The 26,697-nt window shown below is 39.5% G+C and overlaps 1 protein-coding gene across 12 annotated transcripts in view; it reads left to right on the forward strand.

The window, feature by feature from the left end:
* Pcdh15 (protocadherin related 15) overlaps positions 1-26,697 on the forward strand; it is a 535,963-nt gene that overhangs the window by 331,553 nt on the left and 177,713 nt on the right. For 11 of the 12 annotated variants that reach the window (XM_038341596.1, XM_038341597.1, XM_038341595.1 and 8 more), the window contains 3 exons: positions 688-767; positions 5,888-5,981; positions 14,685-14,813. In XM_038341596.1, coding sequence (XP_038197524.1) covers positions 688-767; positions 5,888-5,981; positions 14,685-14,813 — 303 coding nt within the window. The remainder of the gene's footprint in view (positions 1-687; positions 768-5,887; positions 5,982-14,684; positions 14,814-26,697) is intronic. The other variant, XM_038341593.1, reaches the window with a different exon arrangement.

Here is a 26,697-nt window from a genome sequence, read left to right on the forward strand (position 1 = left end):
TCTTCCAACAACACATGCTTATGTCTCTGCTTTAAAGGGGAGTGACACAGAACTAAGTGTGAGAAGATGTGGGGTTTTGCTTCTTAGACCAAGGTTAGGAAAGAAGAAAACATGGCAATGATAAAATAGTAAAACTTATTGAAAGTCTGCAATATTCTAAATATCAGCCTTGATATAGTGTCTCAATTTAGATCTCTCAACTTCCATTACAATTTGTGCCATCGCCTGCTTTTTTTATGAGCAAAGAAATTGAGAGATAGTTGCATAACTTTGAATTCACGATTTTTAATCAGAATTATTTTTGCTGATTTGAATACTATCTTGATACATTTTGACCTGGGAGGAAAGAGTTTAAATAGAAAAGTGTTTAAATATTATAATGACATATTATTTAATATTGGTTCATATATAATATATTAACCAATTATGTAGGTATTATTTAACATATTTGTTTACATTCCAGACACAGGTGCCTGAAAATTAAAATGGTTAAGCTCATTAACTTATATCAATTAACTTTTATCACTATTATACACACATGAAATTCTTGTACTGTCAAAACTGCCGAGATTCAGTATAAAATTCTTTATCCAGTAATTGACATTAGGTCATGCTTTATTCCTTAACACTAATAGTTTGAACATTCTGTAATTAGTTGGTAACTGAATTATGTTTTCTTCTCTGAAGGCAACTGATCGAGAGGGAGACCCAATCACATATGCCATTGAGAATGGAGACCCTCAGCGAGTTTTTAATCTTTCAGAAACGTAAGTTACAAGGAAATGATTTACACTTGATTGCCCCCTGTTGACGTCAAGCAACACGCTGTTAGCAGGAGGACGGATTTCGGCTGCTTGTAGTTTTACTTTACATTTTTTTCTGTGAATGCTAATGAGCTCTGGGGGTAATTCTAAACACCAAACCTTTCCCAAGAGACTATTTGTTTATCTTAAACAATTTTATCAACTAAAATCCACCGAGGTGGAAAAATTTCACTTGCCGGCAAAGCCTTGGACTAATTAGGTGCCTGTAATGTTGTCAGTTGCTCTTAGCGACGAGGGCATTTCCGCAAAGAGCACAGCACTAACTCCTCGTTCATTTGAAGGGAGCTTGGGCAGCCAGGTGTATTACATCACCTCTAAGACAGAATAAAATCGCAGCACCTTTTTAGTCTACCTGCTCTCCAGGTATCAGAGATACTCGAGTCATAGCTTTTGTAATGGGTGAGGGCATTCGAGAAGATGGTTAGTGTAGAGACACCACAGGCTTCTGCTCTACATCGTGATGCCCGGGGGAGTCTTTCTAAAGAGCAAAATTGATGTTCCACATCTGTTGCCGGTGTATGTAGGGAGAGATAACTTACCTGTGGTTACAATAAGATAGCCACAGCCTCTGCTGCTCGAATATGTGGTTTGTAATCAAGTAGGCCATATGAAAGTCTGTTAATCTTACGACCAACAAAATTGAACATGATAGGGTTTTATGAGAAAAAGTCGAGTCATTTCCAAAAGTCTTAGGGAAACAGTAGCAGTTTTTGCCCACCTCTCTGGATTTAAAAGCTGGATAAGTAATTTCTACTTAACAATAGAAAATCTTATCTATTCGAAATTTACTTCACAGATACATTGAAATCATAATTTGGCCACAGTTTGTAATTTCCATTAAAATGAAATGACATGAAAGGCTTTCTATTGAAACTGTAGTCGTGAGAGGCTAAGAATCCACACCAAGACTGAAATAGAGTTACATTAACAGTTACCAAACAGGGCCAGAACCCATCCTATCAAGAATGGTGAGTTGTGAACACAGCGAGAGGGAATGAAGTTTTGGCAATAGCAATAAGACAACAAAAGGAGATCAAGGAGATTCTAATTGGAAAGGAAGAAATCAAACTTTTATTATTTGCAGATGATATGATAGTATATATAAGTTACCCCAACAACTCTACCAGAGAACTCCTACAGCTGATAAATACCTTCAGTGATGTGGCAGAATATAAGATCAACTCAAAAAAATCAGTAGCCCTCCTATGCACAAAGGATAAAGAAGCTAAGAGGGAAATCACAGAAACATAACCTTTCACGATAGCCACAAATATTATAAAATATCTTGGGGTAACACTAACCAAAAAGTAGAAGACCTATTTGACAAAAACTTTAAGTCTTTGAAGAAAGAAATTGAAGAAGATACCAGAAAATGGAAAGATCTCCCATGCTCTTTGATCGGTAGGATCGACATAGTAAAAATGGCAATCCTACCAAAGCAATCTATAGATTCAATGCAATCCCCATCAAAATCCCACCAAATTCTTCACAGACCTTGAAAGAACAATACTCAACTTCATATGGAAAAACAAAAAACACAGAATAGCCAAAACAATTCCATAAATAAAGGAACTTCTAGAGGCATTACCATCCCTGACATCAAGTTCTATTACAGAGCTACAATAATGAACACAGCTTGATACTGGCATAAAAACAGAGAGGTTGACCAATGGAACATAATTGAAGACCCGGATATTAATCCACACACCTATGAATACCTGATTTTTGACAAAGAAGCTAAAATTATACAATGGAAAAATGAAAGTATCTTCAACAAATGGTATTGGCATAACAGGATGTCAACATGTAGAAGAATGAAAATTGATTCATAATTATTGCCATGCACAAAACTTAAGTCCATATGGATTAAAGACCTCAATATAAATCTGACTACACTAAACCTGATAGAAGAGAAAGTAGGAAGTAATCTTCAATGCATGGGTACTGAGGACCACTTCCTAAATATAACCCCAGTAGCACAGACACTGAAAGCAACAATAAATAAATGGTACCTCTTGAAACTGAGAGGCTTCTGTAAAGCAAAGGACACAGTCAATAAGACAAAAAGGCAGCCTACTGAATGGGAAAAGATCTTCACCAACCCCACATCAGACAAAGGATTGATCTCCAAAATATATAAAGAACTCAAGAAATTAGACATTAAAATTCTAAATAACACAATTAAAAATGGGGTTCAGAACTAAACAGAGAATTCTCAACAGAAGACTCTCAAATGGCAAAAAGATACTTAAGAAAATGTTCAACATCCTTAGCCATCCGGGAAATGCAAATCAAAAAACTCTGAGATAACCTCTTTACACCCTTAAGACCAGTAGTTTTCAACCTTCCTAATGCTGTGACCCTTTATATATATATAGTTCCTCATGTTGTGGTGATTCCCCAACCATAAAATTATTTTGTTGCTACTTCATAACTGTAATTTTGCTACTGTTACTAATTATCATGTAAATATTCAGGATATCTGATATGCAACCCCTATGAAAGGGTCATTCAACCCTCAAAGAGGTCATGGCTCACAGGTTGAAAATGCTCAAGACCAATGTGAGCCAGGAGAGTAGAAACAAAAACAAACAGAATCACCGTAATACTCTCCCATGATTAATAACTTAACCTTTTTCTTTATTGTGTCTTTATGTGGGTTCTATAAATACCTGAACATTTACTGAGTCCCATCCAATGTAGGTCTGACACTGTTTGCTTGGAGTTTTGATGGTCTGTCGGGTGTAGGCAGTTTTTCATTGAGACTGCCATTCAGCTCTGTCCTGCCACAGCTGCTCCCAAATACCACACAGAGACTTATCATTAATCATAAATGCTTAAGCAATAGCTTAGGCTTGTTACAGCAATAGGGAGATGCTGTTTTGGAATTGCCTTATTGACCACACCCACTGCCTTCATGCGTGATCCATGTTTGCAGTCCTGCAAAATTTACGCAGCACTGTAGTTAGATTTTTATCATAAATAATGCTTGTGCATGATGCAAAGATTTTTTTTTGCACTCCTGATGCAGATAATGTTTCCTGCCTCGTGGCCTCCACCAGTCGGTGGGAATGTTCCTCCAAGCCAGCTTTACCATGAGAGATGTTCTTATTCTCCACTGACTCATCTTTCTGCTCTGAATACTCAAAGATACTAACTCCATTTCCCTCCCCATGCCAAATATTCCTCCACATTCAAGTGCTTCCATCGTTGAGTCAGAAGGCACATAGCACTTTATCTCCATCATAATCAGATAAATAAGAAAATATAGATTTATGTAAAATTTGACACAAAAGACAGAAAGTCAAGATGCTTTCTAAGTTCATTCCTAAGGAGAGTCGGAGGGGAGGAACGAAGGACTATAACAACCTAAAACAGAGCAAAGCAGAAACAATCCGGTTTTTGTTCTCATTGCACAACACCTAGGTTGACAGACTTCCTCTTCCTTGAGTTGCTTATAGGTATGTCTGAAAGGCAAAAACTGCCTTACTTTTCTCTTTGAATGTTAGTTGCACGGTGAGATTGCTTGAGGCATGTGTGGTGTAGAGTTGATACAAACCTGATTACTGTGGATGTGTTCTGGAAGTGGTTTTCAGTTATTTGGACGAGACAGTTTCAGGCAGTGTTTCCCAATCCTGCCATATGCTCTGAGAGCTTCCAAAGTCTGCATCATCAACAACAAAATCAACCAAATGAGCTACTGTGTCCCTGGATTCCATTTTCTCCCAACTCTGTTTTCACTGCCCCTTGCGATGAGTATCACATAAATCCTACTCTCAGAATCAAAGCGTTTAAGTTGAAATGAAGCCTATCTATCAATTAAAAACAAACTAGGTTCTTACATTTGATTAATATCTCAGTGTTTTAATGCATTAAAATAAATGTTTTCTTACAGTGGGTGCTTGATGAAAATTTCATTTGTAGCATCCAGTGTAAAACCCAAAAAGACATTTTGAACTTATTTTTAAATAGCTGAATTGTTATTGGTATTACTTTGGAGGAAGTATGCACATCTGCGTAGTAAGGGGGTAGAATTAAATAATTCTAAGGATAATAATTTATTTAAATATTTGTAAATTAGGTTACTTGGGTTGAATATCACTCTAAATTTCATAAAAATAAGCAAATGATATAATTTCTAGTACATACACAAGCATATATTTAAATTTTATTAAGTGGGCACATGAACACTAATTATAATTTATTATAAATGATATAAAATATACAATATGATTCCCTTATAAAACACTTATAAATTTAAGTGTACTTATGGAAATAAAAATAACTATTAAAAATTTGGCACACTGAAGATTTAATATACTCTTTAAATTACCTGATTTCTTATAAGTTCTATAAATGGGACATGCGAAGGAAAATAGGCTTCATCATAGAATTTGTCAACTAGATAGCTTGTCTCCCAGTGGAGCACTTTGCAATACAGAGGAAAACACATGATATTTGTAAGGAGAGCCTTGACTGGGAATTGTCATGTTGCCTGGAAACCATGGAGCCTTTTACTTTGAAATCATGACTGGCAAGACCTGTGTGTCTCTCCCAGTTGTGATGTTGTTTTGCTTGATTTTTTTTTCCACTAGAAGGCTGAGAATCATCTCTGTGATCTCATTCAGGTTTGCAATTTCCTCCTTATTGCTAAGAATCTCAACAACTTTAAAGGATCATTTCTGATTTCAGCGTGCATCCTAGAATCACACTTTAATACTCAGTTTATGATTATGCAAAGTGGATAAAAATAATCAAAATAGGTCTTCCCAATGGACCCGCTTCTGCTTCATGTGATATACATAAGAAAATACGCAATTTTTTATTTGTAGAGAGGAATGGAAGCCAGTGGGGGAGGGGGACAAGCAAAGGTAAGGCGTGAACATGAGTGAGGGCCAGAGGCGGAAGTGGAACTGGGGCTGGAAGGAGGAAGCATGAGAAGAGGGAAGAGAGGGAGGGAGAGGAGAGAGAGGTGAAAAGGTCTGCAGGGACCTTTACATCCAAGTCAGGAAAAGAACAACTCGCATGATCCACTGTCTTTTTGTTTCTCTCTCTGCCTCTAGCACGGGGATTCTCACGCTCGGGAAGGCGCTAGACAGGGAGAGCACAGACCGCTACATCCTCATTGTCACAGCCTCAGATGGCAGGCCCGACGGGGTAAGTAAGGTCACTGGGAAGGATGCTCAGAGCAAGACTAAGGAAACCAAAGAGTCCTGTATCCCTACCCTCTAAAACATGTGTGATGGCCATCCGGAGTCTTAGCCACCAAAGTGCTTCCTAACAGAGAGATCCACACTCTGGGACTGCCCTGTACCTCGGCCTTTGATTTGCCGAACAGACCCTAGTGATACACACTCTTGCCATTTTATCAGCGCAATTCACAGAGAAGCTGAACTCAGACTTTGTCTACCCGTCCTCGCCCTGTGTCAGTCACAAGCAGCAGCAGAGTGCCTCCTGAGGCTTTCTGGGTTGAACACGCTCCTCTCGGTCCCGCTATTAAAGAGGGAGGAATGAGAGAGGTTGAAGTGACTAGGAAATTGGGTCAATTGAGGCCAGAGGTGTCCACACGGATCACTCGGGACCTGATGAAAACTTAATGATCTCCAATTAACGCTACCTAAAACTTTAGAGAGGTAAACCCATTTCCCACTTCATTCTAGACCTATCATCAGTTTTAAGTATAAATAAATTGAGTTTATCTTTGTCTTTCTTGTATGCTTTGTTTCTTTCCTTTATTTTAACCTCTGGCGATCAAACCCAGAGTCTGGCCTGAGCCTTTACCACAGATCCCCATCACAAGAGTCGAGAATTAAACATCATTTGCCTGTGTTCTTTCAATCACTTTGCTCACCGTCTCCAGATCTGGATTTCAAACAGTGCAGCGTTTCAGTCCCCAGTTGTAGTTTATTCACCAGTTTTGGTTTCCATTCTCTCTCTCTCTCTCTCTCTCTCTCTCTCTCTCTCTCTCTCTCTCTCTCTCTCTCTCTCTCGTGTGTGCATGTATGAGATGTGTATATACATGTGTTCATGTGTGTACCAGTACGTGCACAATTGCAGGGCAGAGGTCAACCTCGAGCCTTGCCCCAGGAGCTGGTTTTCAGATTAGGCTAGCTGGCCAGCAAGCCCCAGGGATTTGTCGGTCTCAACACCACTAACATAGGACTTACAAGTTTGTGCCACCATGCCCAGCTCATTTAGGTTCCTCATGCTTGTAACACACAGGTTTTACAGATTAAACCATACCCCCAGGCCCTGTGTTTCATCTCCTTTAGCCAGCTGCTTGCCTGTCAACACAGCTGCCTAGAAATGATTTTGAACCTATGAAATGTGTAGGTGTGGGTCATCCAGTTCAACAGTAACATACTCTAGTTCCTTGAATTGACTTTGCTCTCTATGGCAACTTGTCTGAATATAAGAGAATGTTTTTCGAACATTCACATCAGGTGGATTACTGAGAAAAGTTACCTAGATGAAACATATCAAATAAACACTGAAATAATATTAAAGTCATCACAGAGTTAAGAAAAATAGAGATAATTGGCCCTTATAATCTTCCCATAAGAACTATTTGACATTTTAAAGATTTTGGTAAGGTTGACGGGCGGGTGGTGGCGCACGCCTTTAATCCCAGCACTCGGGAGGCAGAGGCAGGCGGATCTCTATGAGTTCGAGACCAGCCTGGTCTACAAGAGCTAGCTCCAGGACAGGCTCTAAAAGCTGCAGAGAAACCTTGTCTCGAAAAACCAAAAAAAAAATAAAAAATAAAATAAAGATTTTGGTAAGGCTCAGCGGTTAAGAGCATTGCCTGCTCTTCCAAAGGTCTTGAGTTCAATTCCCAGCAACCACATGGTGGCTCACAACCATCTGTAATGAGGTCTGGTGCCCTCTTCTGGCCTGCAGGCATACATGCAGACAGATTTTACATAATAAATAAAAAAAAGATAAACATTCAAATAAAATAAAATTTAAAAAAAGATTTTGGTAAGCACTATGCAGGTAATAAAACACAGTTCAAAGAATATTGAGACATGTATGATTCGTAGCTTGCCAGTGTTATAGGAGAGTGCAAGAGTCAGACTCTCTAGGAGGAACCTGAAACTTGACTGATGATTAAAGATTACCGAGTCCGGAAAAGGGCAAACCTTCCTCTAGCACCAACAAAACATGGTACCTTAAGGAGAGGATTGGGGAGTGGGAATGGAGGGGAAAGGACTGGAGGGAGAAGAGAGAGGTGCGAGAATGAAAAAAACTTAAAAATTAAAAAAACAATAATATTAAAGATTACTGAGTCATGTAACAAGTCAACAGCTGAGAGGGGGTGCTAAGGAAACGAAGGAGGGACTATTTGAGTAGCTAGGTAAAGGGTGTAATTAGAACAAAACAGCATTCAGGCCAACCATGGGTACAAGTAAAGCAAAGGGTACACATAGCTTCGGGGAGAATCAGAGCGGCGGTCGGGAATTGATGGCAGCAGTGACATCACCGAGGATATTTTAGCCCTACCCTTCAAACTAAAATGCCTCCGAGAAGGGACGAGATGGAGACTAGCCAGCATGTTCACTGTCTGGGCCAGACGCCGCCTTCTGCTAAGCATGGTGCTGCTCATTACACAAGCCATATGTTACAGCTACTGGGTGACAGCAGGGCATGTTCTGTCATCCGCGTGTGGATCTCAGCTCTGCTTTCTGGGTCACATCAAGTCTAGGTTTCTATTTTCTCATTCTTTAATTATTAAGATCTCGTTCAGCTTTAAAAACTTGTTGCTTTGGGATGAGTTCTGAACTAGTTTCCAAAGTTTGTATTGAAAACAAATATTGAAATGTTTGGATTTTTAACCAACCATATTTGGTTTAAGTAGTTTAATCATTCATGTAATTTGTGATATATGCATTTTTAAAATTTTTAATGGGGAGCTTGTACACATGCATACAGATGCCTGCAGAGGCCAGAAGAGAGCACTGAAGTTATGAAGTTGTAGGCAGTTCTGAGCTGCCCTGTGTGAGTGCTGGGGTTGAAGTCAGGAAGTTGGTAGAAGCAGAACCAGCTCTTAACTGCTGAGACATCTCTCCAGCACTGGGAGATATACTTTTAGGGGTCAGGTACAGCCAGTACCTGAAGAAAAAAACTATACAATATATTGTAATGTATTCTGTAGTTTAAAAACACTTCTCTTATTTAAACTTTTTAACTTTGGGGCAGCCATAACAAAATAATTTTTCAAACAAACCATAGAATTTTAAATAAATGTGTATTGAACATAGGTCGGGGTAGTCAGGTTTTGATTAAACAAAAATTAAGTTAAAATTAATCTATATGAAATAAATTGCCAGGGTAAGTATTTTTATGAAGATCTCTTGTCTCTTTCTCTCTTTCCAATGAGAAAGTAAATAAGCATCCTCACACTATATTTCTCATTGTGATTTTGGAGAAGATTTGATTTTATATAATTCGATTTTCTTATATTTTATTTTTTCTGTTTTCATTCTAAATAATTAAAAACCTCAGCAAGCTAACTACAGTTTATTATTATAAATGTGTAGATTTTATTAATCTTCACAGACATAAGTCATTTTCACATATTAATAATTACATTCATTTTTCACATATTAGTAATTACGCTCATTTAGAGTTGCTGCTTGTTTATGAGCTTGCCAAAGTGGAGCTGGGAGATGTTTTGATGGAACACATCGTGTTTCTTGGCATTTAAGCAGTTACACATTGTTACATGTATTCCCAGCCACAGCTTGTAGGTTCTCAGACTCTGGCTTCCCTTTCCCTTGGAAGAGTTTCACAATTACTCTCTCCTTTTAAGACATCTTATGTAAAGTTTCTTAATTTTGAACTAAGGCCGGTCCAGCAAAGCCAGACTAAAACAAAATGTGATTGAAAACCTGGGCCAACTTGACTCTGCGTTCATGGATATGATTTGATTGTCACAAATTCCTCTTCCTCTCTCTATGACTAGCTTCCACTGGTGTAGAATGTGCCAACCACCTCCATGATGTCTCCAGGTATCAGGGATGGGGTGAGGAGAGAGACCATGTGCTCTGCCTCCCTTCCTCTGAGTCTCTCTTCCATCATTCCCAGGTCTCTTCCCTGCTCCATCTTTATAAATGATGCTCTCTTCTCCTTGTTTTTCTCCCTTGAAAAATTTTACAGCTCAGCCTCAATGGCAGGAAAAACATTTTTCCAAATTACAGAGGAAATCCAGTGACCTAAATAAGATTCCCCTGGCTCTTGATACTTGAGCCTCAAGAAGGCTGGCTACTGTTATTATTATTATTATTATTATTATTATTATTATTATTGTCATTATCATCATCATTATTATTATTTCCATTATCATTCTCTAGGTAGTGTTTCCACTCCTGACCTTCCACTTCCTTGTTTTATTTGGCATTAAAAAAAATCTACCTTTAAGTCATACATCGTAATCTTCTCAAACTTTTAAACTTTCATTTTTATAAAAAAAGTGAATTTCTAAAATATGAATTTGTTATCCAGATGTGGGGACTGTGTGTTCTGTAAGTAGCTTTATTTCTCCTGAGCATTGTTGTGGTTCATTGACTTTATAGCTGGGTAAAACTTCCAATTGCTTTTCTCCCTTGGTAACTTGAATAGCAGTTTCTAATAATGTGAGAGAGTTCTCATGGAGGAGGATTCCAGGTCAGTTCCTGCATTAGGAATGGGAGTGTGCACCCATTTCTCCTTTTAGTCTTAGGCCCCCCATCTGATGATGACCACAGCAGGCCCTGTGCGTGCTGCCGTCTCTGGGAGTCCATTTTCTTCCAATTCCTGTGTCAAAAGTCCGTGGTGTCTTCAACAATGGAGTACAAGCTTCAAGTTTGGAGCTCCAGAGGACAATGACAACAGCCTATATTGTTTTGGAGTCTTCTGGTTACCCTGCGACCCACAACTCCAAGGGAGGTTTCCCATTCTTGAAACTGAGGATTGTGTTACGTAATGGAGGGCTCTGGGTAGAGGGCACTACCCCAGTGGGGAATTCTGCTTGTGTTTAAATGACCGTTGTAAATACTCTATTTGCCTATGGCTTTTTCAGACAGTCCCGGTGATATTCACGCCTTCCTCCCTCTACCAGTGCTTTATCTCCACACCCCCTCCTGAGTTAAAGTCTTCTGTCTGGACCAGTGCCTTGTCAAACAATACCTGATAAAGGGTGTGAGGATTAAGGAAAAAAAGAGACAAAAGACAAGATAGAATGGAGGAGGCTCTCGGTGAATATTGTAGAAGCCTCAAATTTATCTCTCCTACTTATATACCCAAAGCAAAAGGGGAGGGCAAAAGACTTCGTTATCATGGTTGAAGGAACAAACAAGTATAGTCACCTCCTTAATCATCAAAATATCTGATAACCACGCTTTTGGCCGAACAACTTGTTATTTTGGCCTTGAGGAGCAAAACAGTGAAAGACCATTCTTAGGCCAGACTTCCTGTTAACAAGCTTGAATGCTCAGACCTTAAGTCCAAATGGAATGGAGTCGCACTGCGGACTCCCACAGCCTTCCCCACTTTTACTGTGTCTGACTTCATAATGTCCATGTCCTACCATTCTCTACAGAGACCCTCTTCTACCTCCCTGCCCAATGGTCTCTTTCCATTTTCTTGGTACCTGCCATTACTTGAGGCTGTATATCTACATCCCAAGGTGCAGACCTGGAAACAACACACAAGAAGGCATTTGTTTTCTCAGTCGGTGTTAACCCTAGTTCTCCCCCTTCCCTGAAGTCTTTATGATTTCATTTTTCTTTACAGCTGAATAGTATCCACAGTGTTCTGTACCTCATTTTTATTTTCCATTCATCAACCAAAGGACGTTTAGGTTGTTTCTACTTCCTAGCTATTGTGAAAAAGGCACCAATGAACATAGCTGAACCAGTATCTGTGAAGTTGGATGTTGAGTCCTGTGGGCATATGCCAAGGAGTGGTCATATTGTAGATTTAGTTTTAGCTTTTTTAGAATTCCCTACACCAGTCAATGGTGGGCCCCTTTTACTCACATCCTTACCAGCATTTGATGTCAGTTGTCTTATTGATTAGGTTTATTGGTTTGGTATTTGTTGACTGTCATATTACAAATTGACTTATAGAATTAATTGTGAGAAGGGTCATTTAATCATACCTTTATCAGCAGAGACTATGTTCATTTTTTGGTAATTAAGGTTTAAAACCTAGAATCTATCCTTAGAGTGAAGCCTGAGCCATGTTGAACCATAGGGTGACTATATTCCTGACCAATTTAAAAATTAAAACCAACATGCCCTATAGCCAGGCAGTCTGTGACGATGTCAGCACAGTCAAGAGTATGACCAGTAGATGTCAAGTCAAGTAGAACCTGAATGTACAGTACTGACCACCGGGCAACTTTGATGTGGGACTTGTCCCTCTCTTAAAATGTGTGAAATAGAACTTGCTCAGCAATGTAGATTCCTGCCATTTCCTGTAAAACTCAGAACGGCATAGAAAAGTATGCCCAAGTTCCCTTCAGTAGGTCCTTCCCTCAGCGATAACTCAGTTCCCCTGTGCATCAGCCAGCCAGAGGTCACAGTCTTTGACAGTGGATCCAAGATAGTCTGCCAGCCTACTATTCCCTGGGAGGAAGGAGAATTTAAAAACATAATAGACTGATAAGAAAGGCAGAGGTGGACATAAAGGTAGCTTGAAGAAATGCCAGCAACACTAGTACAGCCACTCTGAGGTCTTAGCTTCAAGCTGTCAGACTTAATACCTTGCTCACCCTCAGGCAAACTGGGAAATACTGCTCCCTTAAAACACATTTTAAAAAAACTGGTTTCACTTCCAACATAAGTTGAAATGAAATAACATTTGTTCGAATATTTTTCTGTTATAGAAGCAATGTTCTCTGGGAGAACATTTGAGAAATATATTAATGTTACAAGGGGAAAATAAAACACCTGCACTCCATCTAGTCAGAAAACATTTTAATTTCTTTATATAAATTCACAGTATACGTACACACATGTGTATTTGTTTGTCTGCAGCTTTTAAATTAAACGGTATCATTGGATATATGTAAAAAGTAGAGAACACAAACCATAACCGGAAAGCGTGATGAGTTTCCATAGTAAGAAAGCATCTGTGAGCATTGCCCACTACAAGAAACACATTATCCCATACTGGGGCACTCCCCTAACCCTCTGTGATGTAGGATTTTCTCCAGCTCTCCTTGCTGTCTTATGACTCTTGTCAGTGTGTAGGGTTTTCACCTATGTCAGTGAAGTCCTGTAACTACATATGATTGTGAGTGACTTCTGTCACTCAAGCTTATGTCCCGGAAATATACTACAGGATCGCTCGTGGCATTGGGTCATGACGTGAGTAAAACACTTTACAAATATCTGCTATGGATGGGTATTGGGTAGTTTTTATATATGGGCTACAGAATGCTTTTGTGACTGTGTTCATGTCTTTAAAGTGAAGCGTGGTGGAACATTAAATACATATAAATCATGTATACATAGCTCTAAATTATGATGGGATAAGTCATCAGTGAACACAAATAAACAAGCCACCCATGGCTATGCTCTGTGATGCGTGGTAAGTTTTGATGACAACTGAACGTGTTATAGAATAGATATGGAGGTTTAGGGTAAAGTTCTATGAAAGATTGCTCTTGATTTTGTTAAGGCAGAAACAGTTTAGACTAGAAGTCTTGGAAGCTGGGGAAAGCATCTTTACTCCTGCAGGCAAGTGAGGAGTTGTGTTGTTTAAAACCGATCATAGAGTCATTTACCAGGCCATTTCATTCTGGCAGTCAAGAAACCCTACTGTGTGTCTTTGCCCTTGCTGACTGCCACACCACCTCTATAGAGCCACCCACTGCAGCTCATGCCCTGTGTCTAGTTTCATTGCACATTACCCACAGATTCATAGAAACTTTGCATGTAAATACTTTCTCTGGTGTGCAAGGCTCAATGTGTTTATATTTTCTTAAATCTTGTACCAAACTCTCATGGGATTTTCATTCTCTCTTTTCCTCTTGTATCTCATTGACCTGTAACTAAGCATTTTAGTATCATACCATACTGCATGCCTTAACTTATTAGGGTTCTTTCCTTCTGCGTTTGGTTTGTGCCAACCACCCCACACTGAGACAGAGAGGGAAAGAAGCCAGGTTAGATGGTGGCTCACATTCAAGTCACACATAAAAACAAATTTACTGACTCCACGAACTCTGTAACATTTTCTGGTTCCCTAAGCCAAGATTTCCCTGTAAGGAAACAGCTTCCACAAAAATGGGTGGAACTGACACTAATGTCATTGTCTGGGGACTTAGAACACAGCAATTTCAATGGTAATTTAATATAATAATAATGTTATGGGTTCAAATTTTTGGTTTAAATGTAAACATGGAAACTTAATATATTCTGACAGTGTTCTCTTACCTGATAATGCTTATTTATATGCCATGCTATTTGATAATATATGTAGTTATGTTTAGACAGAGAAATACACAAGTTGAGAAAAACTACAGGATAGGATATTCTTTGGATGAAAGGGTGCGAGTGTGTATAAACAAATGCTACTACATGTGAATTAAATAAAGGTAGCATCACCTAAGAGGTAAGCCTCCAGGAAATACTTGGCATTCTCAGCAAGACGCGTGCCCTTTGATATTATCATCAACTTTCTCCATCTTTTTTTTTTTTGAGATGTTTGAGGCTTTCAAGCTGATTCTTTTATGTTCTATGTCTTTTTTTTCCCTTTGGAAAACTAGGGACCAAGATGCTTTTCAGATAGAGAAAAACCAGTGTGGGCACGACTGAATCCAAAATGACGGCAACTCCTCTCACCTCTCACAACCTTCTCTCTTACTTTCAGACCTCCACTGCCACTGTGAATGTGGTGGTGACAGACGTCAATGACAACGCTCCTGTGTTTGATCCCTATCTGCCCAGGAATCTCTCCGTGCTGGAGGAGGAGGCCAATGCCTTCGTGGGACAAGTGAGGGTAAGCAGAATAATCATATAGCTTAAATGTTGTTTGGAGGGACTGAATTTCTTACATTGTAATTTCAAAAAGAGACGCAGTTCAGGTAATCTATTAAATGACTCTTTGAGTACTCTCTATGATCATTTCATAGTCAAATTCTGTACATTTGATTTTTATGTGTCATAGTTAATGATACTGTGTAATATTTAAACATAGCTTGATCTTAGAGTATTCCTTTGTAACTTAACCCATCTAATTTTATTTTATGGGGAAAATGAAATATGTCTAGAAAACTGTATATCAGTATACCATTAGGTTTGGCTGTGGACCTTCCTAATTCAAAATATAGAACACTAGATGTTAATTCATTTGACATTATATATCTGTACTTAAGACTCTACTCCTTGTGTATTCTTGCACACTCTAGGATTAATTTATAGGTGTGTTCCTCTACTTCCTATGCGGGCATGATGGCTCTTTCCTGCAGCATTTATCTTCAGTGCTAGTGAAGAGCCCACAGCTTTGCCTATTAGTGCAACACTCATTCACTTAGCCATAACCTCAGCTTTGCAGTTGCTTTTGGCGAACTCTTGTTTCTCTTAAACACATTTGGTCTGTGCTTGGTCTTTAGCACAGCTTGTGGTTTGGAAGCCATAGGATAAGAGGTGTCTAGAGGCAGAGAGTATCCTCTGAAGCTCCTCCTGCAGATGAAGCATGGAGGTGTCCTCCAGCAGCATCCCTAAGACTTACCCCCTGGGAACCCTCCTAGGTAACTGACATTATAAACAGGATGCTGACTTAGCTCAGTGTCTCCTGAGATCAAGCAGTCCATTGCTATGGACATCTGAAGAGGACAAACACCACAACACAATTGTACAGCTGAGTCAACTGTCCATGTCTGGATCCAGGAAGAGGAAATATATCTTCTAAGAGCATGCCCCAAAGGGTACAAGAATCTCCCACAAGGCTCCACCTTTCAAAGAGTCTGCCATCTTCCAGTAGTGAGGACAATCTTTCAGAATAAGGATGTTCTCTTCATGCTCATTTTTTCCAAAGGAGTCTGGTTGGTTCTCTGAATAAGAATTTTCTAGAATTCCACTACTTCTTAACCAATCATAGAACCTAGGTTTTAATAAAATCTTCTCTGACTGTGGAAGACATTTTCTTTAAATGCTGCTGTAGACTTGAAACTTTCATATTAGGTACTAAGATTTTTCCCCCTCATTGTGTGTGTGTGTGTGTGTGTGTGTGTGTGTGTGTGTGTATGTGTGTGTGTTTTATGCATGTTTGTGTACATATGTGGGTGTGCTTGCATATGGAGGCCTGGGTTGGACTTGATGTCAGCAAATACCCTGGATGGCTCTTTCACTTTATTCAGTGAGGAAGACTCAATCAATCAAACCCAGAGATCGCTGATCTATCTAATCTCCATAGCTACCTTGCTCTGAGGATCCCTTACCTCCATCTCCAAGGTTGGAATTATCACCATAACTACGTGTCATGAATATGGATTCTGAGGATCTAAACTCTGATCCTCTTCTTCCACACAATACTCAAACACTGAGCCACCTCCCCAGCCCAGGTCCTAGGAGTGATTGACTAGTTTGAACCTGCTCTTTCTTCTTTCATAGCTCTGCCAATCCTCTGACTGCCAGTCCATGGTCATCATTTTCTGCCACCATTTCCAATCCCAGCGAGAATGCACTTTGCATTTTTCTTCCCCTCCAACTCACCGCCGGGGAGAACCTGAGCCATTGCGGTGTCGCTGATGCTACAATGCAAACTAGAGAGCAGATGTGGAGCCACCCATGGCTCCACGCCCTCATGCCATCTCTACTGTCAAGTACCACATGTAGATTATACAAGGACATCACAGATGACAGAAGATTTAGATAGAAATAGTTTCCTAGGGGCTTATGGAGATGGCTCAGTGGGTAAGGACACTTGCTGCATAAGCACTTGGCCCTGACTTTGAATCACTGGCAACCACATAAAAATTCAGATGTGGCCCCAATGTACTTGGATCCCAGCTGTGTGGGGAATAGAGACAGAAAGATCACTGGTGCTGGGGGAGGAAGCCACTTGTCCTTCCCAGCCACCTGAATAGCTTACACCAGAAATAATCACACAGAAACTGTATTATTTAAATCACTGCTTGGCCCATTAGCTCTAGCTTCTTACTGGCTAACTCTTATATTAATTTAACCCATTTCTATTAATCTGTGTATCGCCATGTTGCAGTGGCTTACTGGCAAAGTTTCAGCATGCCTGACTATGGCAGCAGCTCCATGGTGTCCCTCTGACTCCACATCCTTTCTCCCAGCATTCAGCCTAGCTTTCCCTGCCTACCTAAGGTATAGAACTGTCAGAGACCAGCTTCAACAAGGATACCACTTACCAGGGTAGGGGCATGGGGATTAGAAAAGTAAGTAAAGAAAATGAAGATGTGAGTAAAAATAATAAAACAGAAGACGATAGTACTGGCGGGGGGGAGGTTCGAGTGAATACTGATATCACCTGCATTTGATTTTCCATACACTATTATGCCCCAATACAACAGGGGGAAGAAGACAAAAGACTGCTTTAACTTGATACAAAGAACAACTTAAACAGTTACTTGCTTCATTACTTTGAGATAGCAAGCCATTAATCCATGAGAAAAGCATTCTGTCGTTTAGGCAGCAAACACACCCTAAACCAAGTATCCTGAAGGCAGCCATTCCCTAGGTCAAACTTCTTAGTTCAAAAGAAGAAGTAGGAGTATGCTTGAATTCTCTGACCTTTTGTCATGGTGGAGTAGATCTACCTGTGTGGGCCATCTTAAAGTCCAAACACCAAGTAACCACACCCTAGGCCACGATGTGCAGCCACACTTGTTGACAATGACCTTGAACAACCTCAAACTCCGACCTTTAGACAAGGTGGAAATAGGCTCACATTTTTGGGCGTCCACATACATAGAAGATGTATTTCAGCTTTGAAAACTGAACACTGAACCTACCGCTCATCATCCAATGCAGTGATCTTGGATTCCACACAAAACCAGAACAATTTTGAATGTACAAAGATGAGAGAAACACCTCAAAGAACCCGATATCCATCTGACTGTGCAGCTCTGAGAATATGACAATGTTCTTCCAATGGAATTTTGATGCCTCATAAAGGTCTCTTGTTGCTACCTAATGATAATTATGTAATACATTAATTTTATTAAATGACTCATGATCTTCTTGTTTAATTTTAATTGTCACCACACACTATTAGGACAGTCTCAAAGCCAGGATACATATGGTTAATTACTGTACTAAACATGAGTTATTGGTTTCTGTTTATCCTCTAATGGTGTTTTAATATGAGCAATCCAATGTTTTAGTACAAAAGCTGAAGGGATTTTTGTTTAATTTTTTTAAAAAGTTATATAGGAAGGAAAATACCTTAATCAATGCGTAAGACCATACATGTCAAATTTTTTTCAATGAAATTTCATTAACAGGATATATTATAAACCACCAATCAACAAATATTAATGTAGATCTTACTATTCGCAAATAATTATTAGAGGTTTATAAAAGAAGCTTATCAATATTTTCCAACTACTTGAAATAGAAAAGAAATAATGGAGGAAATATATATATAATAAAACCTAGTCATATAGTATGAACATGTGCCTAATTGGTGTGTGTGTGTGTGTGTGTGTGTGTGTGTGTGTGTGTTTATAGAAGAATAGAGAAATTACAGAGACCTGAAGTGACCAGAGCAGGGTTCAAGAGAAAAAAAGGTCATTTTTAGTACTATCTCAAATACTACTGACATTTTATGTTGAGAAAGGGGGAACTAAGCCAAGATTGTGAAGCCAGAAGAGGTTACAATATAATGTAACTCCTATGGAGAGGTAGTTTGGGGCCACTGAAGTTGAGAGTCACACAGATCATTGAAGATGTGCTTAGACTAGTCCTGATGCCCTGTGAGTAGTAAGATCGGGGGACCAATGCTGCTTGTCATATAGTAATATAATCCAATAGCTCCCAATGAAAGGCAAATGCCAGTATAATTCTGGGGGGACTCCATCATGGTATTCCACAGGAAATCATCTGCAGTGACATGACTTCATGATTGGCAGAATGGGACCCCAGAATTTTCTGTAGTGACTGTGAGTATCTTAGTTAACACACTGGATACTTTGGCCCATCTCTGTGTGGATATGCAGGCTGAGTGGAGGCAGAAGGAGGGGACTTGAGGATATGAACCCCCAAGCTCATACCCTGGTGGCTAGCCTCCATAGTTGCATCTCGTTGACAAATGTCTTAAGGGCCAAACTTCTTCAAGTTCAGAAACAATGAGTTTGTCTACATCTCAGAGAAACCTCAGGCATAAACACACACGGAGTGCACCAGCGAAGAAACTGGGAGAACACTTCCTGTTAGTTTAAATTAGGTCTTATTGCTGTGTACAGTGTAGAGGAGGGCTTCTCCCACCAAACTTTAGGTCATGGCCCGCTATGTTCTTAAAGCCCTATAATGGAGCCCTGAGTCAACAGAAACATTCCCCTGTAGTTCTAAAACAAAGACGCTGAATTTATTTACCCTGAAGTCAAGGGCATTTCCCAGGAGATCTGCATGCTAGATCGTCACCGGGATGTAAGGTAGTCATTCACTTCTAAACCCTTAAGGCAGTTTTAAGATCATTAGTAAACTGGGGTGCTTAGAAGACAGTGATGGCGTCATCTGAAAAGAAAATTGGTGTTTCCTTCGACTATACATTTTAATATTAAACAAAAATAAATCTTAGCCTCTGTGGTCTGTCTCTGACTGATGCAGCTGTTGTCTCTCCGTGAGGGGTTCTAAAAATGAAACGAAGGTAGAGAGCTTTATGAGTCTTCTTTTATATTTTGTAGCTCAGCGTGGCACTCAACAGTGCCTCAAACTATAATACTTCTTTTTTAAGTGGGCCACAAGTGGAGAGCTTTATGTGTTCTCTCGCCAAGCCAAACAATAGAATGCGGACACCACCACTCAGTCCCCCGAACCACTCACACACAAATCACACGGGTCTGAAAATTTGGAGGTGTCTATTTCAATGTTGCTACCTCTAAGGTTACTGATAATGAGATTCATCTGTTTCCTGTCGCTATTTTTGGAAACGATCTTTTGACTGTTCCATTAGCAGTTCATAAAAAGATTTGAAAATTGTGAAAGTATTTTTATAGTAGTTATTTAAAGCCCGGCCTGGTACCAGTTTTAGTTTTATTACCACCTGTCATAATAAATGTATATACATGTCTTTATGCAGATATGCATGTATAAATATTATTTTATAATTCTAGACACAGTGAATGGTGATGCACCATAGACCCAAGATCACCAATGAAAGGTCACTGGTCTCTTTGCTCATCTCTAATACCTGCTTGCTTCTAGTTTTCATGTTTGGTTATATCTAATATTTTCTATTCTCCCAGAAACTTTGGAAATATCTTCTAAATATAGCCTTGCAACTGTGGATTCCTTTGGGAAAGTTCTACTCACGTTAAACCCACAGAATGCATTCCATCCAGATGCTGGTGGCTCCACAGCTGTATCTTGTGTTCCTTCTGACCATCAAGCTTTGCCTGAAAAACAACTTTCCCTGAAAGTGCTCCTCCTTCTTAGTCCACACCTCTGTTGGTGCTCCCCAAAACAGCAGTCAGCAAGCCATGAACCTGCCCATCCTCCTCTAAAATCTATATGCCACCAGTCACTGATACTGATTACCATTTGTGCTGGTGATTGTGTTACAGTCTCCTCTTCTCTTTCCGAACAACCTTATCAGGCTCATATTTTTAATCCAAAGTATTTTTAAAACCATGAGATAGTATAGATAGCTACTAATTATTGTCATGTGACTCATAAGATAATGCAGCTAACACAGCTGAGCTATAGCAGATGGTCCCCTCATCATGCCATTAGGAAACTATACCTGTAAAGACCTTAACTGTTTTGACACTTCACCAACATCTGTTCTAGCCTGTTTGAAGTTACCATGTCTCTGTCTGTGATCTCTCCTGCGTCAGTTAGTTTCGATGGTACACATGGTTGTATTGAACAGTGAGTGCCTAGAAGGTTGAAGAAGCACGCACTCCAGGTGTATCTGTGGTGGTGTTTCTAGAAAAGGCTAAGGAGTAGGGACCAGTCCTAAGTGTGCATGGCGTCCCCTATACCAGATGCTTTGGACTCAGAGTTAAAAAGTGAGAGGGGCGAGAACTTGCTGGCACAGGTGTCCTCTCTCTGCTCCCTGCCTACTAGGAGGCCAGCTGCTCTCAACTCAGAGACTCAGCCAGGTCCTCCCAATCACAGTGGATTGGAAGCTCTAAGTGTGAGCTAAACTAAATCTCCCCTCCTTTGGGCTGTTGGTTTCTAGCATTTGCCATGGGGTTGGAACAGTTAATGACACTCCTGCCTCTGCTTTCCCATCTGCCTCTGCCTCTGTCTCTACCCATACTTGTTTTATTTCCTTTCTCCACTTCTTAAATTTGGGTTACTCATTCTTAAATTTTCTGCCACATATACACACATGTCCTAGAAAACCCCTTGGAGACATTTTTACAGATTAGGTATCTCCTTGTAGGATACTTGCCAAAGCATATTAACATCAGTTATCAAAATTCTTTAAATCACAGACTGCATTATTGATCTTAGAAAGATCAGTATCCTGGGTTTGGGCTGACAGAAACATGCTAAATTATCTATGATGAATGAAGTTCCTTAAATTTGATGTTTTACACTGAAGATTCAAAATTTTTGGAAAGAGATTTATACTACATTCATATCACATGTCACAAATGTACTTATTTGACATATTAGGCAAGCATAGCCATAACTATAAGCTCCCTTGGCAAATGAGAATGTATTTTAATATTGCATATCTATCCAGTTTTAGAAATTTGGCAAATAGCATACTATATATTTAGTTCATTTTTAAAAGAATTATTAAAACAACAGTGATTGAGGTTGGCAGTGGGCTGGTAAGAACTCTTGGGATAATGGAGGATTATCTCAGGTGTGAAGGTTACTTAGGAAGAAAGTCTAACGAACATGCTATTAGCCTGATAGGTACTTTATTTATTATGTATACCATGTTCTGTCTGTCTGTATGCTTGATGGCCATATGAGGGCACTAGATCTCATTACAGATGGTTGTGAGCCACCATGTGGTCACTGGGAATTGAACTCAGGACCTCTGGAAGAGCAGTCAGTGCTCTTAACTTCTGAGCCATCTCTCCAGCATTTTAAAAAAACATTCTCCTTTAAAATGTATACGACATTGGAGAGATCGCATAGTTGGTAAAGTGCTTGCTATGTAAGTATGAGAACAATCCATAGAACTATATAAAAAGGTAGACACAGCAGTGCACACTGATATCCCAACCCTGAAGAGGCAGGTGCAAGGAGATTACTAGATCCTGCTGATCTAATGGGCTGGCTAACGGAGCCCCAACTGGCAAGTGCCGATCTCAGTAAGAAACCTTGCCTAATGAAAGACCTCATTGACCTCTGGCCTCCACATGCATACACAGTCATGTGGATGTACACACAGACCCACAGGCAACATGTTTTCTTTAAATTTTTTAACAGTTGCTGAAGTAGAATTACCCACTGTTTCTGCTTTACAACCTTGCTTGGTTCATCTTGCTGTGTCAGTCAATGCAACATTACATATTTATAAGGCCCCACTTTATACAAATTGTATTCCTGTTTTATAGACTGGTGAGGATTCATGGCCTATACACTTATCTGGATTCATTTCTCGTTCTTTACAAATGTTATAGCCGCAATTACTTTCCCTGACTATTACACAACCAGAAATAAAGATGGCAATCAACCTTTTGGTTCACAGGCATGATTCCAACTCTTCTGAAGCCTTTTATAGACCACAGCTTCTTTCCCTCGTATGTTAAGAAAGGTGAATGTGATATAATACCAATGAATACCTTCCAAGTCATTTAAAGCAAACACAGCTATAAACACAGTGTGTCTGTACAGTGAGCCATGGAACAACTTTGCTCGTCACTCCTCAGTGCAGCTACCTTCCTCTCCTCGAAGTAGAGGAAGTACTCACTCAGTCACTCCCTGGACCTTGTTCTCTTGTGCAGATTCCTCACCAGAATGAACTTCCATACATGATGTAGTTTAATGGCCTCTGTCTTTTGAAATATATAGAAGCAGAATGGTCCAGTGTACATGTGTTGGTGGTTGCTACCATGTGCTCATCTGTCTTGTGATCTAGCACCTTTCTGTGTCTTTTATTCTACTTCATGTCTGCAGTTGCAGCATGGTTCGTTTTTATACCACACATTTGATGCATATTTGAGTGGTCTTTGTCTTGAGGATATTGTCCGCATAAGTCTTTGCGTAGTCTCCTGTTGTTTCTCTTCATGCACGTGTCCCTGGGTCTCTAGGTCAAACATATGTGTGGGTTTGGCTTCATTGGCGATCCTGGTTTGCTTGTCAAGGTGAATATGTGCGAGTCAAGGAGGTGGCCATCAGCATCCTTCTGCGTCAGACCTTTTAACAGCATAACACACCGTCAGATACATTACACTGTGGCCTTGGTTATTACTTCCCTGAGACTGAGCATCTTTTCATGTGTTTAATTATTATTCTGAACCTTCTCTTTGCAAAAAAAAATAAAAGCTTATTTGAGTTTCTTTGTCACTTGCCCACTGGATTGCCATTAACTGTCCTTTCTTGATGTCTCTTTTCAACTATGAGTAGTCTCAGTTCCATTTTTGATATGGTAATATGACCCTTTTCTTGTTATATGTGCTCAGACAACTTCTCCCTCTCTGTGCAAGACAATTTGGGGGTATGGGGCTTGAGACAATTCAGGAGTACAGCCTAGCAAGCACAAGGCTCTGGGCTCCATCACCAGATCTGCAAACAAACAAAAACTTATTGTAGTTAGAGACTTTCTGTTCCACCCACCAGATCCTGATTAACCACTCTCAGGCTTAATATATATAATTGCTTGACCAATGGCTTAGGCTTCTTATTGGCTAACTCTAACTATAAATTAATCCATTTTTATTAGTTATATTTTACAATAAGGCTCGTGTCTTGCCAGTAATGTTCAGACCTCTTTCTCTTTTGGCAGCTACATTGCATGTCCACTCTGATTTCTCTCTCTCTCTCTCTCTCTCTCTCTCTCTCTCTCTCTCTCTCTCTCTCTCTGTGTGTGTGTGTGTGTGTGTGTGTGTGTGTGTATCGTGTATCTTTGTTTGTACTTCCCACCAACTTTACTCTGCTAATCCATTGGCCAAACAGCTTTATTCATCAACCAATAAAAGCAACCCATATAGAGAAGGACATCCCACATCAACCTATAGATAAGAGCAACTTTTGACACAGCTTATTCTCATTCATAAATCATTTTGAAGTTGGCACTGCTGTTTTTCCCTGTTTAAGTAATGCTGCCTAAACCACCAAGTCATGAATAACACTCTATACTATTTTTCAGCACCTCATTTTTTCTTAGTTCTATTAAATGTATTATCTGTAGTTTTGTGCATAAGGTCCTATATGTACTTAGCAAGCAATCCTTCCCTTGCTGCTGCTTTGCATGAGCCATATCATAAATTCCATACTCATGTGTACCAGGGGCTGTTTCTGTTTTCTCTCTTCTGTTTTATTGGTGTATTAATCTACCTTTGCAGTAACATCCAAAGTCTCTTACTTACCTGAATTTTACAAGTCTTAGTATGTGATGAAATCAGTCCTCTTTCTTCTTTGGTGAATTTTCACTAGAGTCAACTCGGCTAACTCCTCGGTCACAGTGTCTCCTTGTTGTACTTGCAAACTATTTGCATAAATAGGCAAATGTGACCAGTGATTACCATACGCATTACTATTACTCTACTGGTATCATTCCTGCTTCTTGGTGCTGTAGTGGTATCCTTTTTGTATGCTATCATTTAGTAGACAATTGCTTTAGGATTCTTCCTCTATCTTGTCACTCTGGTGGGACACCTCTGCATCCTCTTGGTGAAATTATCATCCTAGTCCTTAGAGATCACGTGATCTGAGGAAGAAGTGCACAGTCCCTAAGGACAGGATGCATCCAGGGCTGTTAGGATGATGGTAATAGAGGGCCCTCCATTTCTGAACTCTTTCCATTCCCATCTGTTTTCCCTATTGAGAAGGTAGTGGTACACAATGGTCACTGTTTCCCTAACCCTTTAGTAACAATCCCCAAATCTTACCTTCATTTCTTGTTGCTTTGAGAGTCTACTCCCTGGTTCGAACAGGCCAGCAATGATTGTTGTTTCTATACATGGGATCAGTTGATACGTTGTCTTTGTATATTCTAGCACCCTTTCCTAAATAGCTAATAAAAAAAACAAAAACAAAACAAAACAAAAAACATGTTTTTTGAATCTATGGATACTCAAAGAACTGTTTAGCACCCTATAACATTAATATTGGTTGCTGGATTGTAGGAAGAACAAAATAACCCATACTTAATATATATGTATATATATATATATATATATATATATTCACTGTGACATTTTATATATAATTATAACATTGTGTATTATAATATGTACAATGTTAATATATAATAATATGTAATGTATATGCATTATATATAATGTCTCTGAATATTGTGTGTGTGTATATATATATATATATATATATATATGTCACAGTAAATATAGAAGAAAATTCAAGCCTTCAGTTCACCTGTTCAAGATGTTTTTTTAAATTATGCCAATTTAGCCATACCATTTTGACTTCAGGAACAACATGATTAATTATCGTTTTCCACAGACATCTGTACTTCACAGACAGTTAGCTGCAATGGCTAGAACACCTATAAGACAATGCCATAGCTTGACCTAAATTATTGGTCCAGAGACAGTGAAAGAAGAGACCACGGAGATGTGAAGTATAAGTAGGTGAGCCATCTCAAGATGATGCAATAGAAACCAAAATGCACCTCCTGGACAGTGGACACCAGTGTCCTGTAGTGATAGAGATTTGTGCTTCCTAGTCTGGAAGTTTTAAGGTTTGTTTTCTTTTACTTTCATGAATTGTTTATTTTACATGCACAGGTGTTTGCTTGCATGGATAGAGGTGCACAAGAGTCAGATCCCTGGAACTAGTTGTGACCCATCATTTGTGTTCTGGGAACTGTAATTGGGTCTTTTACAAGAGCAGCAGCTGCTATTAAACACTGAGTCGCCTTTTTAAAAACTCTTCTCTGTTTTCAAGTACTTTAGGCTAACTGCATTTGATCAGCTTTCTTCTACAAGCACCCAGACAAGGAAGAATATGAATTTAACAGAAATTGCCTCCTAAGATTGTAGACTAATATTTTACCCAGCTTCATCTTTTGTTTGTCCTTATTTGTAGCATCCTCTAACCCTAACAACTGCGATATCACTAGGTCTGATCGAATGATGATGAGCCAGTGACTTTATCTTCTTTTTCTTTTCTAAAGTAGGGCATCAGGGAATACTTTAGAATTGAAAATTTGCTAGATATTTTTTCTATTCCTTTTAAAATTATTTTTCATTTATTTTACATACCAACCAGTTCTCCCCCCCCTTCTCTCCTCCACCCACTTCTCATCTACCCCTCCCCCAGCCACTTCTCCAGTCAGAAAGAGGAAGGCTTACCATGAAAGTTAACAAAGCATGGCACATCAATTTGAGGCAGAACTAAGCTCCTTCCCTGCATCAAGGCTGGGCAAGGCAACCTAACTTGGGTTTACCCAGGAGATCTCTATTTCCCCTTTCCAGAGAAATCTATATGTCCCTCTTTGGGCCTTCCTCGTTACCTAGTCTTTCTGTGGTTGTGGATTATAGCTTGGTTGTTCTTAACTTATAGCTAATATTCACTTATGAGTGAGTATTGCCTTATTTGCC

Source organism: Arvicola amphibius, chromosome 9 (assembly GCF_903992535.2).
Source record: "Arvicola amphibius chromosome 9, mArvAmp1.2, whole genome shotgun sequence".
NCBI lineage: Eukaryota > Metazoa > Chordata > Mammalia > Rodentia > Cricetidae > Arvicola > Arvicola amphibius.